The sequence below is a fragment of the Sus scrofa genome, chromosome X (assembly GCF_000003025.6).
Source record: "Sus scrofa isolate TJ Tabasco breed Duroc chromosome X, Sscrofa11.1, whole genome shotgun sequence".
NCBI classification, from domain to species: Eukaryota; Metazoa; Chordata; class Mammalia; order Artiodactyla; family Suidae; genus Sus; species Sus scrofa.
In genome coordinates this window covers 11,953,636-11,969,518 of record NC_010461.5, presented here as the reverse complement: position 1 = coordinate 11,969,518, position 15,883 = coordinate 11,953,636, and the positions used below count along the sequence as shown (strand labels likewise).

General features: G+C 43.5%; 1 protein-coding gene across 5 annotated transcripts in view; it reads left to right on the top strand.

Moving 5' to 3' along the window:
* The window catches only part of PIR (pirin), a 100,473-nt gene that overhangs the window by 65,111 nt on the left and 19,479 nt on the right, over window positions 1–15,883 (top strand). For all 5 annotated transcript variants that reach the window (XM_005673448.3, XM_005673447.3, XM_003134943.3 and 2 more), the window contains 2 exons: window positions 4,043–4,127; window positions 13,458–13,502. In XM_005673448.3, coding sequence (XP_005673505.1) covers window positions 4,043–4,127; window positions 13,458–13,502 — 130 coding nt within the window. The remainder of the gene's footprint in view (window positions 1–4,042; window positions 4,128–13,457; window positions 13,503–15,883) is intronic.

Below are 15,883 nucleotides of genomic sequence, written 5' to 3'. Positions count from 1 at the left end.
AGGAAGACGAGTCATCTGATACTACGCAAAGTTTCCCCTTGATCTTTTTAGCAGTAATTTTAGAAGTTTTCATCAGGCAAAACCAGATCCTTTCCAGATGGTGCTGCGCACACCTAATGATGATAAAGGGTCGGACCCCGCATCCTGCCGGTGCCACCCTCACTTCATGTGTGTTCCAGGCACTTCAGATTGATTGGAAATCTTTGGCCTCAGGTTGCACTTGATGTCACAGGTCTTTCTGGTTTCATTTATGTATGCACAGGGGAATTTGCTTTTCCAGTCTTTGAAGCTGTACAGTTGCAGCTTCTAAGCCACTTAATACTGCCTGTCAGACCACTTAAAGCCCAAAGCTTTAATACTTGAGAATTTTGTAGGAAAGGAAACAATGTTTTTTCTCTTGTTTTTAAAACATTGATTGAAGTATAGTTTGGTTACAATATTGTGTTAATTTCTGCTGTACAGCAAAGTAATTGAGATATTTATACATATATATGCATATCCTTTCTCATAGTCTTTTCCATTATGGCTTATCAGGGGATATTGAATCTAGTTCCCTGTGCTCTACACCAGGACCTTGTTGCTTAACCATCCTATATATACTAGTTTACATCTGCTAACCCCAAACTCCTAATCCTTCCCTCCTCCATCATCCCTCCCCCTTGGCAGCCACGAATCTGTTCCCTATGTCCGTGAGTTTGTTTCTGTTTCATCGATAGGTTCATTTGTGTCATATTTCAGATTCCACATGTAAATGATATATGGTATTGGTCTTTCCCTGACTTACTTCACTTAGTGTGAGAATCTCTGTGCCCATCCATGTTGCTGCAAATGGCATAATTTCATTCTTTTTTATGGCCGAGTAATATTCCATTGTGTATATTTACCACACCTTCTTTATTCATTCCTCTGTTGATGGACACTGCAGTTGTTTCCATGTCTTGGCTATTGTGAATGGTGCTGCTATGAACATTGGGGTGCATGTATCTTTTTGAATGGTAGTTTTGTCCTGATGTATGTCCGGGAGTGGGATTGCAGGATCATATGGCAACGCAATTTTTTACTTTTTTGAAACTCCATACTGTTTTCCATAGTGGCTGCACCAATTTACATTCCTACCAACAGTGTAGGAAGGTTCTGGAAAGGGAGCAACCTTCTGACAGCATTATTTACAGTTCTCTATTTCAAAACTTAATGTAGAAACATGCACTCTGACCATCCCTAATCACCTGTTCCTGAAGAGAGGTATTTTGCAACATGGTGGTAAAGATATTGATGAATATACTATGTGTTCTAGAAATAAATTTATTATCATATGTGAGAACTTCCATTATGAAACATCCTTCAGTAAGTATTTACTGAACATCTGCTGTGTGAGAGGCCCTGTGAGTTGGCCCCAGGTGAAAAGGATAGATATGTCCATGTCTGCATGGAGTTTGCGTCGTTACTCTCTGCAAAATGATGCCTTTATCAAGGAGGGTAAATAATTCTGGGCTCTGGAGTCTCTCTTTTGGTCAATTTACACATTCAGGTTTCTCTTTTGTTTTTTTTTGCGGGGGGTGGGGGGGCAGGTTTGCCACACCCGTGGCCTGCGGAAGTTTCCTGGCCAGGGGTCGAATCTGAGCCGCAGCTGCAACCTACACCGGAAAGGGGGCGATGGCAGATCCTTACCCCACTGCACAACAGCAGGATCTCCCACAGGCATGTTTTTTTTTTTTTTTTTTTTTTTTTTGTCTTTTTGCTATTTCTTTGGGCCGCTCCCGCGGCATATGGAGGTTCCCAGGCTAGGGGTTGAATCGGAGCTGTAGCCGCCGGCCTATGCCAGAGCCACAGCAACGCTGGATCCGAGCCGTGTCTGCAACCTACACCACATCTCACGGCAACGCTGGATCGTTAACCCACTGAGCAAGGGCAGGGACCGAACCCACAACCTCATGGTTCCTAGTCGGATTCGTTAACCACTGCGCCACGATGGGAACTCCCCCACAGGCATGTTTTTGATGAATGTAAGCTTTTTGTTAAAATATAACGTATACACAGAAAATATATGCAGGGAAAGGTACACAAATCATGTGTACAGCTCAGAGGATTTTCACCAAGTAAACTCATCTGTGAAACCAAGAAACAGAACATTGCCAGGCTTCAGAAGCTCCCTTTGAAACTCCATGCAGTTACTAACCTTCCCCAGGTAGCACTTTTCTGACTTCTGATACCATATATTAGTTTTGCCTCGATTTGAACTTTATCGGATGGAGTCATGTTGTATGATCTATGTCTGCCTTTGATTGTTCACTGTTGTGCTTGTGAGCTCATGGCTGGGTGAGCTCATTCGTGTGGGAGATGCTGCTGTTGTGCGGTGGGTAAGGATCCGCCACTGCTGCCTCGGTGGCTTGTCGCGTATAGTTGGGTTCATTCATTCTCCTGGTTGTATTATATTCTCTTGTATATTACAGTTCATTTATCCATTCTGTCATTAGAGACATTTGCAATATTTCCAGGTCAGGGCTATTACTGACTGTGTGACTGTGACACTAGCACGATTTGAGTACATCTTTAGGTGAATATTTCTTTTCTTTTTCTTTCTTTCTTTCTTTTTTTTTTTTTTTTTTTTTTTTTTTTTTTTGCAGCATATGGAGGTTCCCAGGCTAGGAGTCAAATCAGAGCTATAGCTGCCGGCCTACACCAAAGCCGAAGCAACGTGAGATCCGAGCCGAGTCTGCGGCCTACACCTCAGCTCACGGGCAACGTGGGATCCTTAACCCACTGAGTGAAGCCAGGGATCGAACCCGCGTCCTTATGGTTACTGGTCGGATTCTTTTCCACTGCGCCACAACAGGAACTCCTAGGTGAAGATTTCTGTTGGGGATACACTTACTGAGTTGGAATGCTGGGCCATAGATCACATATATATTCATCTGTACTGCCTACTGCCAAACCATTTTCTAAAGTGTTTATATCAAGTCCCACCAGCGCTGAACAAAAGTTCCAGTTACTCTACCATCATTGCCAAATTTGATATTATGCACTTTTTCATTTTTGTGAGTTATTAAAGTTAAAACCTTAAGTAGAACAGAACCCCCGGGACTTTGTGATAAACAATGAACCATCGTAAAGTTTATGGCAATAGCACTAATCCCTTGGATTTCAGTCTGTGCCAGTGGTTCATAATGGTATCATATCCAATTACAAACTGCTTAACTGTTGATGGAATCAAAGCCACTGTTTACAATGGAAAATCCAGCAAGTTTGCCTGTGTTACATTTGGAATTACGGCATTTTCAGGCCGGCAGTTTGAGACCACCTTTCTTTTTTTGCAAGAGGGCTGAGTTAGAAAAACTAAAAATGTTTATAGGCTACTCTCTTTGAATTTCAGAATAGACCTGGCTTTATTGAGACCTGGAGAGGAAACATACATTTGATGTGCACGCATTAACCTACTATATTAAGTAGAAAACTGGAGGTTGGTAGACGTTGGGGCAGTTATTAGCTGGAAGAGTATTGACATCAGAGCATATTTGAGAAATGGCTGTAGGGAGATAGCTGTCGTTCTGTAATTCGTGTGTCAGCCACATTGGAAAGCTAGCAGGGCTAACTTTTAGACTGAGACCCATAAGAGGGAGCTGTATTGGCAGCCCGTCCTCCCTGCTTTCACAGTATTTCCCAGCAAGGAATTGTAAATAGAATGGATCCAATCCCCAGGCCCACGACAGAAGGGTCCAGCTGAAGTAAAGACGAACCTTAGGAGTTCCCACTGTGGCTCAGTGGGTTGAGAACCCGACATAGCGTCCAGGATGCAAGTTTGATCCCTGGCCTCGCTTATTGGATTAAGGATCCAGCATAGCCATGAGCTGTGGCGTAGGTCGCAGACAGATGCAGCTCGAATCTGGCATTGCTGTGGCTGTGGTGTAGGCTGGCAGCTGCATCTCAGATTCGACCCCTAGCCTGAGAACTTACATATGCCGCAGGTGCGGCCTTAAAACAAAAAAACAAAAAAAAGTGAACCTTATTCTCAGAAAGATGCTGATGATGTCCTTTTTCTTTTCAGTCCAAGATTTACACTCACACACCAACCTTATATTTGGACTTCAAATTGGACCAAGGAGCAAAGCATTCCCAGCCTATTCCTAAAGGTATGGTGGGTTCTGGGGTTTAATGATCATTTCAGGAAAAAAAAAAAAAAAATCCAGGGGCTGCTTTCTCTGGAATATGTTTGTTTCTAAACCTCAACACAAAGTTCTGTGGACCTTGTTTATGTTTAATTAACATTTAAATTAGTGAATAGTGCTGGAGATGTCCAAGTTAAGAAAATCAGGAAGAGGGAGTTCCCGTCGTGGCTCAGTGGTTAAGGAATCCAACTAGGAACCATGAGGTTGTGGGTTCGATCCCTGCCCTTGCTCAGTGGGTTAAGGATCTGGCGTTGCCGTGAGCTGTGGTGTGGGTTGCAGATGCGGCTCAGATCCTGTGTTGCTGTGGCTGTGGTGTAGGCCGGCGGCTACAGCTCCAATTAGACCCCTAGCCTGGGAACCTCCATATGCCTCTGGAGCAGCCCGAGAAATGGCAAAAAGACAAAAAAAAGAAGAAAAATCAGGAAGAATTCATAGACCATTGGGGCCACCCCCTCATTTCATAGTGTGACCACTAAGACCCAACATTTGCTACTTGCTCAAGGTCACACAATGGCTTCTTGGACACAGCAGGACACGTACCCAGGTGTCCCGAGTGTCCGGCAACTTTGGACTCACACTGTTTCCTGGAGGCAGCCCAACCCGTGTTCCTGTGAACAGGCACATTCTGGATTGAGATACAGCTGATTTGGAGAGTTTATGTTTGACGTTTAAATCCAAAGAACAGTCAGACAACTCCCAAGGATTTAAGGCCAGTTTTATTTTCACAAATGGCCACCCCTGAGGTCATTAGGCATCAACCTCAGACCCATTCTTTTCTTCTCTGGTTATTTTCATTCTGGCTGTTTCACAGCACAGAAAGGTTTTGTTTTTGTTTTTGTTTTTGTTTTTTTATATTAATGCACTTAAGCCTGCCTTCCTACCTCATTTTTCTAACAAAAAGTATGATAGCATGTGTGCTGGCGGCTTTAGTGCTGTGCGCTTTCTTTTACTTTCGACTTTGCTTCTCTCCAAACCCTCTTCCACCCTCATTCACCCTTCGCACCATCCTCTCTGTGTGTCCCAGATACGAAGTATATCCCAGCCAGATCTTACAGTATTGTTCCTGTCACTTCCTTTTCCACACTAAGGTGTATGCGCATGTAAATATACATGTATTCAGGGCTTTTCTCTCCTGGTTTCACTAAGACGGAATCCTGTTATAAATATATTTTTGCATCTTGCTTTTGCGACCAAACAATACCTCTCGGAACGTCCCCCCAATCTGCTTGTGTGGCTCTGTTAGGCGGCAGCGTCTTGCCCCATGGGTTGACTACAGTGCATTCACCTCCTCCCTGTCAATGGGCGCTCCTTTTGTTCCTAGTGCTGGGCTCCTGCTCACTGGTCTGCAGTGAACATCCTTGCACTCATCTACTTCCATATGGGGGCTTATTTTATTATGACAGATTTCCAAGGATGATTGCAAGGTTTATGCATGTGTAGTTTTCAAAGTCTGGTGAGGAGTTCCTGTCGTGGCTCAGCAGTCAACGAACCCAGCTAGCATCCATGAGAATGCAGGTTCGATCCCTGGCCTCGCTCAGTGGGTTAAGGATCCTATCTTGCTATGAGCTGTGGTGTAGGTCACAGATGCGGCTCGGATCCCATGTTGCTGTGGCTGTGGTGTAGGCTGGCAGCTACAGCTCCGATTGGACCCCCTAGCCTGGGAACCTCCATATGCTATAGGTGCAGCCCTAAAAAGACAAAAAACAAAAAACAAAAAACAAAAACAAAAAAAAAACAAGCCTGGTGAGTTGCAACCGCAAAAGGCAGTCAAGCTTTCCATCAGGAGTGTATGAGGCACCAACTCCTCCATCCCACCAAAGCTTCAGTGCATGGTCCTTGTTCATTTGGGCTCGTACTGCGCCACCACCCTATATGTGGGCTCGTAAGAGAATGTCTGTCTGTCAGTTTACAAAGCAGTACTGCTAGACTATTTTGTCATAACAGATTTTAAACCTGAGATTGATTTTCAAAAACTGTCCAGTAGAAAATTGACAGAACACTGTAAACCAGCTATAATGAAAAAAATTCTATAAAAAAACACTTTTGGAGGCATACAGAAACAAGTAGCTCAGAAATGCATGCTTATCGTTGAGTCCCTGTAAACCCACTTTAAACAAGTCTGGTACCAACCTCATTTATGAAGCAGAAGAATCCATCTTTTCTGCTGTGTCACTTCCGGTTAGAGTGTGTTCCCCATCCGCTCCCCCATCCATGCTTGCATTGTGTTGGGTGACAGATCTAAAGTCAGGGTTTACTGTCCAATGCCAGATAAACAATTCAGGTATTATAAAGCACTTACTATTTATGAACTCAATGGTACTTGCTGCCTGAAATCTGCCATGTTGGCTGCGAAAATTATACTGTATAGGTTTTATTATCAAGTCTTTGTTTTTTTTTTAAACCACCTTCCCTGGTCAATTTCCATTAGAAAATCCAAGGACTGTCTATAAACTCATTTGGTTTGAGTGCTTTGTGGCCTCACATATTCCTTGAAATGTGTAGCCCCTTGGCTGCGTCCTCGACATGTTCTGTTTATAAGATTTTGATGGTTTTGTTACTCACGGTAAAGGGATTTGACACGGATGTCTGGGTTATGTTTGGCTTTTGGCATAAGCTCTGTAATCTAACTCATTCAATGTTGACTCCATTGTAGCATACTAAAGAGACAGGAATAGAGGCCACACTGCCACCATCCCATTCCTGAGACCAGGAAAATGCGTATGTCCCAAGGGACAGCCAGTTAAGGGCAACTAGAATTTCTCCATGAATCGGACTAGAGTGTATCTGAATTTCTTCCCCATAAATAGAATTGGAATCAATTTTTGCCATCTCAGTTTCCTTCGGGCAAGGCATGTTGCTGTGGAGTTGTGCTAATCTTGCAGAAAACAGATGTTTCATGCAGTGATGGTTTGGAAGGCAGTTGATATCAGGAATTGAGCTGGACGGTGCATCACTTACAAAGAATCCAATTTGTCCAGTCTCTGACAGCACCAGCGTCCTTTCACATTGGCCTCACGTTTTTCATGTTAATTCTTGGCTAAAAGAAGAATAAGTAGTTATGTGTTTTGTTTGGTTGGTTTCTTTCTTTCTTTCTTTCTTTTTTTGCTGTGACTTTTAACATCTCTTGCAAAGCAATCCGATTTCCCTTGCTGTCATCTGATATACGGATAAGACTGTTTGTGATCACTCATTGAAAAAGACATAAATCTGTGTTTCTAGGAAAACACCAATCTTTTCTAAGAAATTTGTGCCTTTTGGTCCTCAAGTCCCCTTTGGTCTTCTGACTGACTGCATCAAAGTTGGGCCCTCAGCACCTGCTCTGTTTATTTTCTCCATCTTCCTTCCCAGCATCCCTGCTACTTGGGATTTAAAAGGGCGATCTGGAATGTTATAAGAGGCAGGTTGTCAGGGCATGGAAAGATGTAATTTTGTAAGCCTTTTTTGCTTCCCTCAGCTTTTCTTTAGCATATATGTACGGTAATCCACAAAATGTATTTAGCGAGCATGTCACTTAGCCCATTGTTCTGTCTAATTCTGGCAGCTGTGAATATGTTACCTTACACGGTAAAGGGGGTGTTGCAGGTGTGATTAAGGAGCTTGCAGTGGGGTGACTAGCCTGGGTAACCCAGAAAAGAAAGAGGGAGCTGAGAGTCAGTGAGAGAAAGAGAGGCGACCATTGAAACAGAGGTCCGAGTGATGTAATTTCTGGTTTTGAAAATGGAAGGGGCAGAGTTCCCATTGTGGTGCAACAGGATGGACAGTATCTTTGCAGCACCAGGACGCAGGTTTGATCCCCGGCTGGGCACAGTGGGTTAAAGGATCTGGCGTTGCGCAGCTGTGGTGTAGGTTGCATCTATAGCTTGGATCTGATCCTTGGCCCGGGCACTCCATATGCCATGGGACAGCCATAAAAGGAAAAAGAAAGAAAGAAAATGTAAGGGGCCACAAGCCAAAAAATAGGGGCAACCTTACAAGCCAGAAAATGCAAGGAAATGAATTCTCCTCAGCAGCCTCCAGAAGGTTCGCTGCCCTGCCCACACCTTGATTTTAGACCCATGAGACCTGTTTTCAGACTTCTGACCTGTAGATGTGTAAGATAGTGGTAAGGTTTTTTGGTGTGTGTTAAGTCAGCATGTTTGTAGTAATTTCTTATAGCAGCAATAGGACCCTCTTAAAAATTATCAGTATATCTTTGCTTCTGTGTTTACCTTCTAGGGGACAAAAAAGAAAGGAGCCACATGAATTATATCTCACTAAAGCCAGAGGAGAAAAAGAAAAAAATGCCTCAGCATGCTTTTTAAAAAAGTAGATTTTAAAGCCGTGCATATAGTAGTAGCTCCTCAGTAAATCACATTAGGATATGTTGAAATCAGTCTTTTTGTGTTAACCTGTTTGGCTGCACAGCAAATTGCCCCCAAACTCGGTGGCTTAAAACAGTCTTTGTTGTGTCACAGTGTCTCACAGTTTAGCTGTGTCCTCGGGCCGGGCACTCCTACAAGATGGTGATGGAGGTGGCAGCTGGGGTGGCAGCCACCCCAGGGCTCCATTGGGAAGGATGCACTTCCAAGCTCACACCCACATGGCTCTTGGCTGCGCTCACGTCCTTGAGGGGAGGTCGCTGCAGTCCAGCGTCAGGCCCTTGCCACGTATAACTCTCCATAGAGCGGCTCCTACCGCGGCCGCTGACTTCCTCAGAGCTGGGCAAGTGAGCAAGCAGAAGCTGAGCATGATGGAAAGCAGAGTCTTTATGTCCCCTAATCCCAGATGCAGCATCCCATCACGCTGACCTCTTACTGCCACTTAGAAGCAGGTCTCTAGGTACAGCCCAGACTCAGAGAGACGGGATTACACAGCTGTCTTTCAGTCAAACCTGCTTTCACCCTATTTCAGCTCCCTGTTGAATTCTTTCCTGCGCAAAGCCAAAGACCCTCACTGGGCGGCCCATCCCAGGGACTCGGCCAAGACCTGGGATGTGATTGTTCTCTCACTCCCCTTTCTCCTGCAACAAGGTCACTTTCTCTGAGTGCAGAAAATTGATTGGAGGCACCCAGTTAGGGGCTGTTTCTCTCATCTTTATGATTTTACCCGTAAAATCAAAGAAACGTAGGAAATAAATATGCTAAAATATATGTTCATTGCTTCATCTTTGTGCTCTTCTGAACTAAAAAAAAAAAAAATGAAAATCATGAAAATGGAAAACTGTCTCTGAAGTTGATAGGGAAAGGGATTACCAGACAATCTGGTCTAAGCATGAGGACATACCAGACAACCCCAAACGGAGGGACAGTGTACAGAATAATGGGTCTGTACTTTTAATGAAGAAAAAGACTTGAGGAAGTGTTTTGGAGGAACAGAGATTAGTCATGACAACTAAATGCCACATATGAACCCGGATTCGATCCTGGCCTAGACATGTTTCTTTTCTTTTTTGTTTTTGTGCTAGAAAGCATTACTGAAACAGGTGGCTCAATTGGAATATCTGTACATAGCTAATAGTACTGTATTAATGGTCATAATTTTTTTGCACTGATATTGTATCAATTTCATAACATATATAAGTGCACTATGGTTAAATTAAAAATATCCTTGTTTTTAGGAAATACGTGCTGAAAATTATTTTGTGGTAAAGGGGTATCATGTCTCCAAGTTTACTGTCAAGTATTTCAGCAAAAAAGAATGATGTAAATATATGTGTTAACAGCTTAGCTTTTGGAGAATCTATATGAGTAGTGTATTGTACGGTAATTGTCTGTACTATTCTTGTAACTTTTCTGTATGTCTGAAATTATTTCAAAGTAAAAACTTCCAAATGGTGGGGTTGCTGGGTCATATGGTAGTTCTATGTATAGTTTTCTAAGGTACCTCCATACTGTTCTCCACAGTGGTTGTACCAGCTTGCATTCCCACCAACAGTGCAGGAGGGTTCCCTTTTCTCCACACCCCCTCCAGCATTTGTTATTTGTGGAATTATTAATGACGGCCATTCTGACAGGTGTGAAGTGGTATCTCGTGGTAGTTTTGATTTGCATTTCTCTAGTAACTGGTTCACCATGCTGTGCAGTAGAAAATTGACAAAACACTGTAAACCAGCTATAATGGAAAAAAAATAAGAATCATTATATATATTTAAAAAAACTACCAAATAAATTGGTGGAATGAGGAAGGGGAGGAAAAGACCTGGTGGGTCTGCCTTCTGTCCCAGGAGACTATAGGCATGAGGTCTTTGGTGAGCCAGCTGCCTGCCCAGGCTGAACGCAGAGACATCTTGGGGGGCGGGGGGGGCCCTTAGGAACCTGTGCTGCTTTGGGGTGTGACATCCTCTGTGACCCAGAGTTTGGGGAGAGTTCCTTCTCTCCTTAGCCAGATTCCCCTCTCACCTCCCCTTCTCACAGCTCACCTTTGTCATGGATGTGGCATGTCACCAGGTCGTGTTTTTCTGTTTTCTCTACACATAACATATATAGTGAGCCACTGCAGAGTTCATTGAAATAATGAAGACTGAGACAGGAAAAAAATGAGCTGTGTCAAGGCAAGGAATAGAGGCCAAGAAAAGCTCTCACTAGGGCCATTTGCAAGAATTGGGAACCTCCCTGGAAATGAGGGCAAATGCCACAGAAAATGATTTACGTATTAAAAAAAAAAGTTTGACACGTCTTCTGTTGAACTTGAAGGAGGTCTGACTAGAACGTGGTGCTGATTAACCCAAGCCTGGGGCCAGGGGTAGAATGTGACCTTCATCCCAACTCCTGTTCTTTGTCATTGCCCAAGGGAGGGGAAGAGCTTCCCAGGTGTGAAGAGCCAATAGCTTGGAGACCACATTTGCAGGGCCTGAGACCTCTGAAAGAGCAAAAAAAAAAAAAAAAAAATGTCAGGATGGTATCTGTTCCTGGTACTGGTCAGGAAAAGTGGGAGGAGAGATGGGGAAAGAAAGAAAGATGAGAGGGACCTGAAAATCTCACAGGAGAACTCTTTGCAGATGCAGTCATGCTCTTAGCAGAGAAGGAATTCTAAAGAAACTTGGTGGTTCATTAACATATCATAAGCATTCATACAGTTTGGCTCTTGTTTTGTTATAGCTTTAAGAAAAAATGCCCAGTGGAAATTAAACAAGATTTAATAGAAGCAAGTACAGATCGACAACATCGACAAAAAGGAGGAACAGATCGACAAAAGAAGGAAAAAGGGAAATTGCCTTCTGTTCCTATTTCATTCCCTCTAACATTTTGCACCTTGTAACCCATAACACGAGTTGTGTTATTAGTGGTGAAGGTGGACTTGGCAACCTAATAAAAGACTTATGCAAGGAATGAAAATACATTAATGCGCAGGATACATCGATTTGGCCATTCCTTTAAGCGAATGTTTGGTCCTTCTGGGTAAAAGATTTTAAAAGATAAAACGCGAAAGAAAGACTGAGGCCATTATGTGTGGACTAGCTTTCTGCTTAGAGGGTGAGTGAAGAAGCAAAGGCGATAGAGGAAAAACATGATTAGAACAGTCGTAATTATTCCAAATAAAAACCTCCTTGAGCAATTGAGAGCTTTAAGGTTCTGTGAACCTCAGAAACCATTAATTTTTTAATACCTTTCCACCACGAGGAGGAGATTGATCATGTCAGTTACAACACATCCTTACAATAGAATGCTTTGCAGTCTTTCCCAGGATGAATTATTTCTCTATGTCTTGACGGGTAAAGATATCCCAAATAGAACACTGATTTTAGTTTTTAAGCAAGTAATGTATGTAGTACATTAAAAAAAAAAAAAGCAGTTGAAAGCACAAATACCAAATTGCTAATGCTATTTATGGGCTGGGAACCTTTGGCACATGTTTTCAGCATCTACCACAAACTTCCCTCCCTTAAACTGCACAGTGTGAACATCCCAGGCTGTGTCTTTGTCTTTGCGTGTCCACGCACAGCACAGGCATGTGAATGATAGCCAGTCACTAGATAATGGGAGGCTGAGCTTGGAAGACTGAGCTGGTGGGTCAGTAATGCAGCAAAAGTGTGAGTGTGCTCTGAGCAGATAGATAGAATGAGACCTTTAAACTCATTCTAGTGAAACCTCGGGGAGGAAAAACAGTGAAATAGGAGGATGAAAAAATATCATCTGGCATCCACCTGAGTGTCTGTCTCTGATTTGCCATCCTTCGATTTTCCGAACCACTCAGTTTTTAACTTCGGTCAGTCGTGTCTTATCGCGTGGGCCTTTCCTGAGCATTTCAGCCCACCTGCCAGCACAGCCACGTCCCTAGAGTATGCTTTGTCCTTTGTGATTCTTCCATGCCTGCCTTAGTTTTGTTTACTCTGGCACCATGTTGACTCTAGCACAGACTCCAGTCTGGGTCCTGCTATTGCCCCTTGAACTTGTCCCTGCGTTCGCTCCGCAGATCTTCTTTTCCACCAAAGGCACACGGAGTGATGTCCTGATTTCATTTTGAGCTGGGCACTCCTATGTTCATATCCCTCAGTGACAGCACAGTGTCTCTGTGGGACCATGGGGACAATACATAAATATCCATGGAAATCCAGTGTTGGTGCCAAGAGGGCAGAGAATAGGTTGTGTTTCTGAGCTCTTGGCCCATGGGTCACAGTGGAAATCTGGTGAATGCTCTGTACCCTCTTTGTAGAAAAGCTTACCCACTTGAAAAATTGTGTGGACAATTCCAGGAAGGGTACAGGTTATCCGAAGCCCATTCATATGTCAAAGGTTATGCCTCCCCATCTCCCTGGCACTGATGCTATATTTTAGGATAGAAAGGAGTGAGTTTACTGGAAACCAAAATGCAACTATGTCAGAGCATATTTCTAGCATTCTTTTCACACTTAAAACTACTTGGAGGCACATGGAAGTGATGATAAGCCAGACTGGGGGGTTGTAGTTATTAGCACTGATATTTGTCCTGGAAGGAACAGTTTGTTTATTAGCACAGCTATTGCCATATTGATATCTAGCCAGTAAATCGTACACTGCCTACTTGGGTGGCTTTTAAACATTTGGGGCCAGGTCATTTAGGTTGAGGTGTGAATGTGTGTGGGTGTGCTCATTTCTGTGTGTACTCACGCATGTGGGAGTGTATGTGGGGTTTTTTTTGGAGTGTGTTTTAAATAGCTTACGGAATTTAAATTTCTGAACATACATGTAAAAGATTTCCTCTCCAAACTTGTCTTTGACATGTGTTATATAAATTTATGTACTTATATTTCATATACAGAGATATTTGTTAAATATGTTATCTGTTCCTTTTGGCATTATGAACACTAACCTTTTAATGTTTCTGGTTCCTTTTCAGGGTGGACAAGCTTCATTTATACCATATCTGGAAATGTATATATTGGTAAGTGATGAGTCTGTTGCTTTGGGTTCAGTTGCAGTATAATTTAAGCTGCTGCCACGAAGGAAAGATGAGATGAAACCATTTGTGTAATTGAAAACTGTGCTTCTTGCTGCCTGGCATCTACATTCATAGCATATCCTGGTCTGCCCAGGGCAGGGTACCTCTCAGCTTCCAGCATGTTCATTGAGCGAGGAGAATATAAACACCAGTCATGACAGCAGCCATTTTACTGTGGCCCATGAGCAGATGGAAAGTCCAGGCATGGATATGGGGGTTGACACCTGGCTAAGACATTGGCATCCTCCATACTGATAAAGGGACTGTCCCAAGTGCCTCTGAGAAATCTGAAAGTTGGTTTTCTCTTATTCTAAGGGTTGCGTATGTGTCACTTGTTGAGTCTAGTCTAGAAGGGATGTTTGAGACCCAATCAACCCCCATTTTATAGATGAGGAAAGTAAAGTCTAGAGAAAGTTAACTTGCCAGAATTATGCATTGGTGGATCTGGGACCAGAACCAAGGGCTTGTCAGTTCCACTCCTCCCACCCCACCCCATATCCTTTGTATGATGACAACACAAGGAACACACCATCCAACTTGTCTTTTCCAGTCTAAGCCCTTTAGCCAACCCAGCCGAAGAGCCAGGAGGGGTGGGAGAGTGGAGATTGTAGAGTAGACTGGCTTCCGCCAGTATTTACTCCCACTCTCCCCATCCTCCTAGAAGCAGCAGGGGTGCCAGGAAAAGTCTCTCTGTGGGATTATCAGAAAACTGCTGTAGCAGATGCCATTGGTCCCCTACCCACACCCATGGGGCCTGCTGACCAACTTTCAACCGCCAGTAGCATCTGTATCTCTTGACCTCAGGCTTTCTCTGAATGCTTGGAAGCCTATTTTGCTCCAATCAGGGCAGGACGGAAGTGCTGGGGTATTCACATACCTGGAACTATGTTGCCCCTCAGATGGGATAATGCTGAGGCCTGTCTGTGATGCCTTTTCCTAGAGTTCCCTGGAGGGATTAAGTTCAAGCTCCCCATGTGAACGTGACCTTAATAACACACCTTTCCTCATCTGCCTTCCCTTTCCTAACTTTCCCAATTCCTGGACTGGTGTTTCCTGGGACTGCCTCCCAGATAAACTCCTTCAACTCAAATATACACCTTAGGCTGTGACTCTGGGAAAACCTAAAGTAAGAGAACCAGCCTCCCTTCTCTCCTTCCCTGCCCCTCATGGCCAGCGATGGCCGGTGTGGATGGGGTGAGGGTGATGGAGCAGAGTATATGACTGCCTCAAGGCACAGGCCAAGAATCCCATTCCTGAGACCCCCTCTGTGGTTGGAGGCTTCTCCATCCCAACCTGCAGGAAAGCTTCCTCAGCAGTGAACTTGCTGCCCTAGCATGGCTACCTCCTTGGACAACACACGCCCAGCCCTAGACCAGCTGGGTTACTGATAATGTCTGCTCAGGGCTTGAAGGGCCCACCAGAGCCATTTAAACCATTCTTAATATTCTCCAAAAGGAGAGTTCAATTGCCTGAAATTAATCTTCTGAAACATAATGGTAACACAGTCTCATGTATTTTGATTTTATACGGGAGACATGGGCTTAGTTCCTCTTTCACTGAAGAGTGTTTCAACTATGGTTCAGCAACAAAATTCATTTATTTTAGCATTTGAAGAAGTATCGAAACTACTAGTAGTATCATAAGCCTGTGGGCACACACATTAAACTCTATTAACCATCTGGAAGAGAGGAAGCATCATTTGTTTTTATGATCTTTTGAAAATCTTAGTTATCACGTAGTACTTTCTCTAAATGGAGAGTAAAAGCCATTTTTATGGAGATATCACCCCTGACTTAAGAAAGAGAAATAAAACAATCTGCACAAATGGAAAGTGATAAGGAAAGCACATTCTGAGGCGGTAAGGATACCAGAAATGTTGTGTAGTGTAAGAAAGAGCAGGGGGAATACACTTCTTTAAAGGGCTGGATACCAAATATTTCCATCATGGCAGGCGATACAGTTTCTGTTGCAATGACTCATTCCTGCCTGCTTAGTGCAAAAACAGTCACAGCCTGGTCTATGAATTCAATTGACATATGACAGATTGACAGGAGAAAAACAAACTTAATTATGTACCTACAGGAGCCCCCATAAAATATGAGCCCCAAGGGCAGGTTGGACAGGTAAGGCAGGTGTGCCCTCCTGAGCTAAGGAATGGAATAGGAACCTGAAGTTCAAGGCGGAGGAGGATCATTCATGGGATGATAAGAAGAGCAGATGTTTGCTAATTAGATGTTTGCCCAGCCGTACAGTTAAGCCCTTCAGATGAAAGTTATCTCTGGTACTAGCGCTCTCTTTGAGCCAGACCCCTGATCTAAATTCTT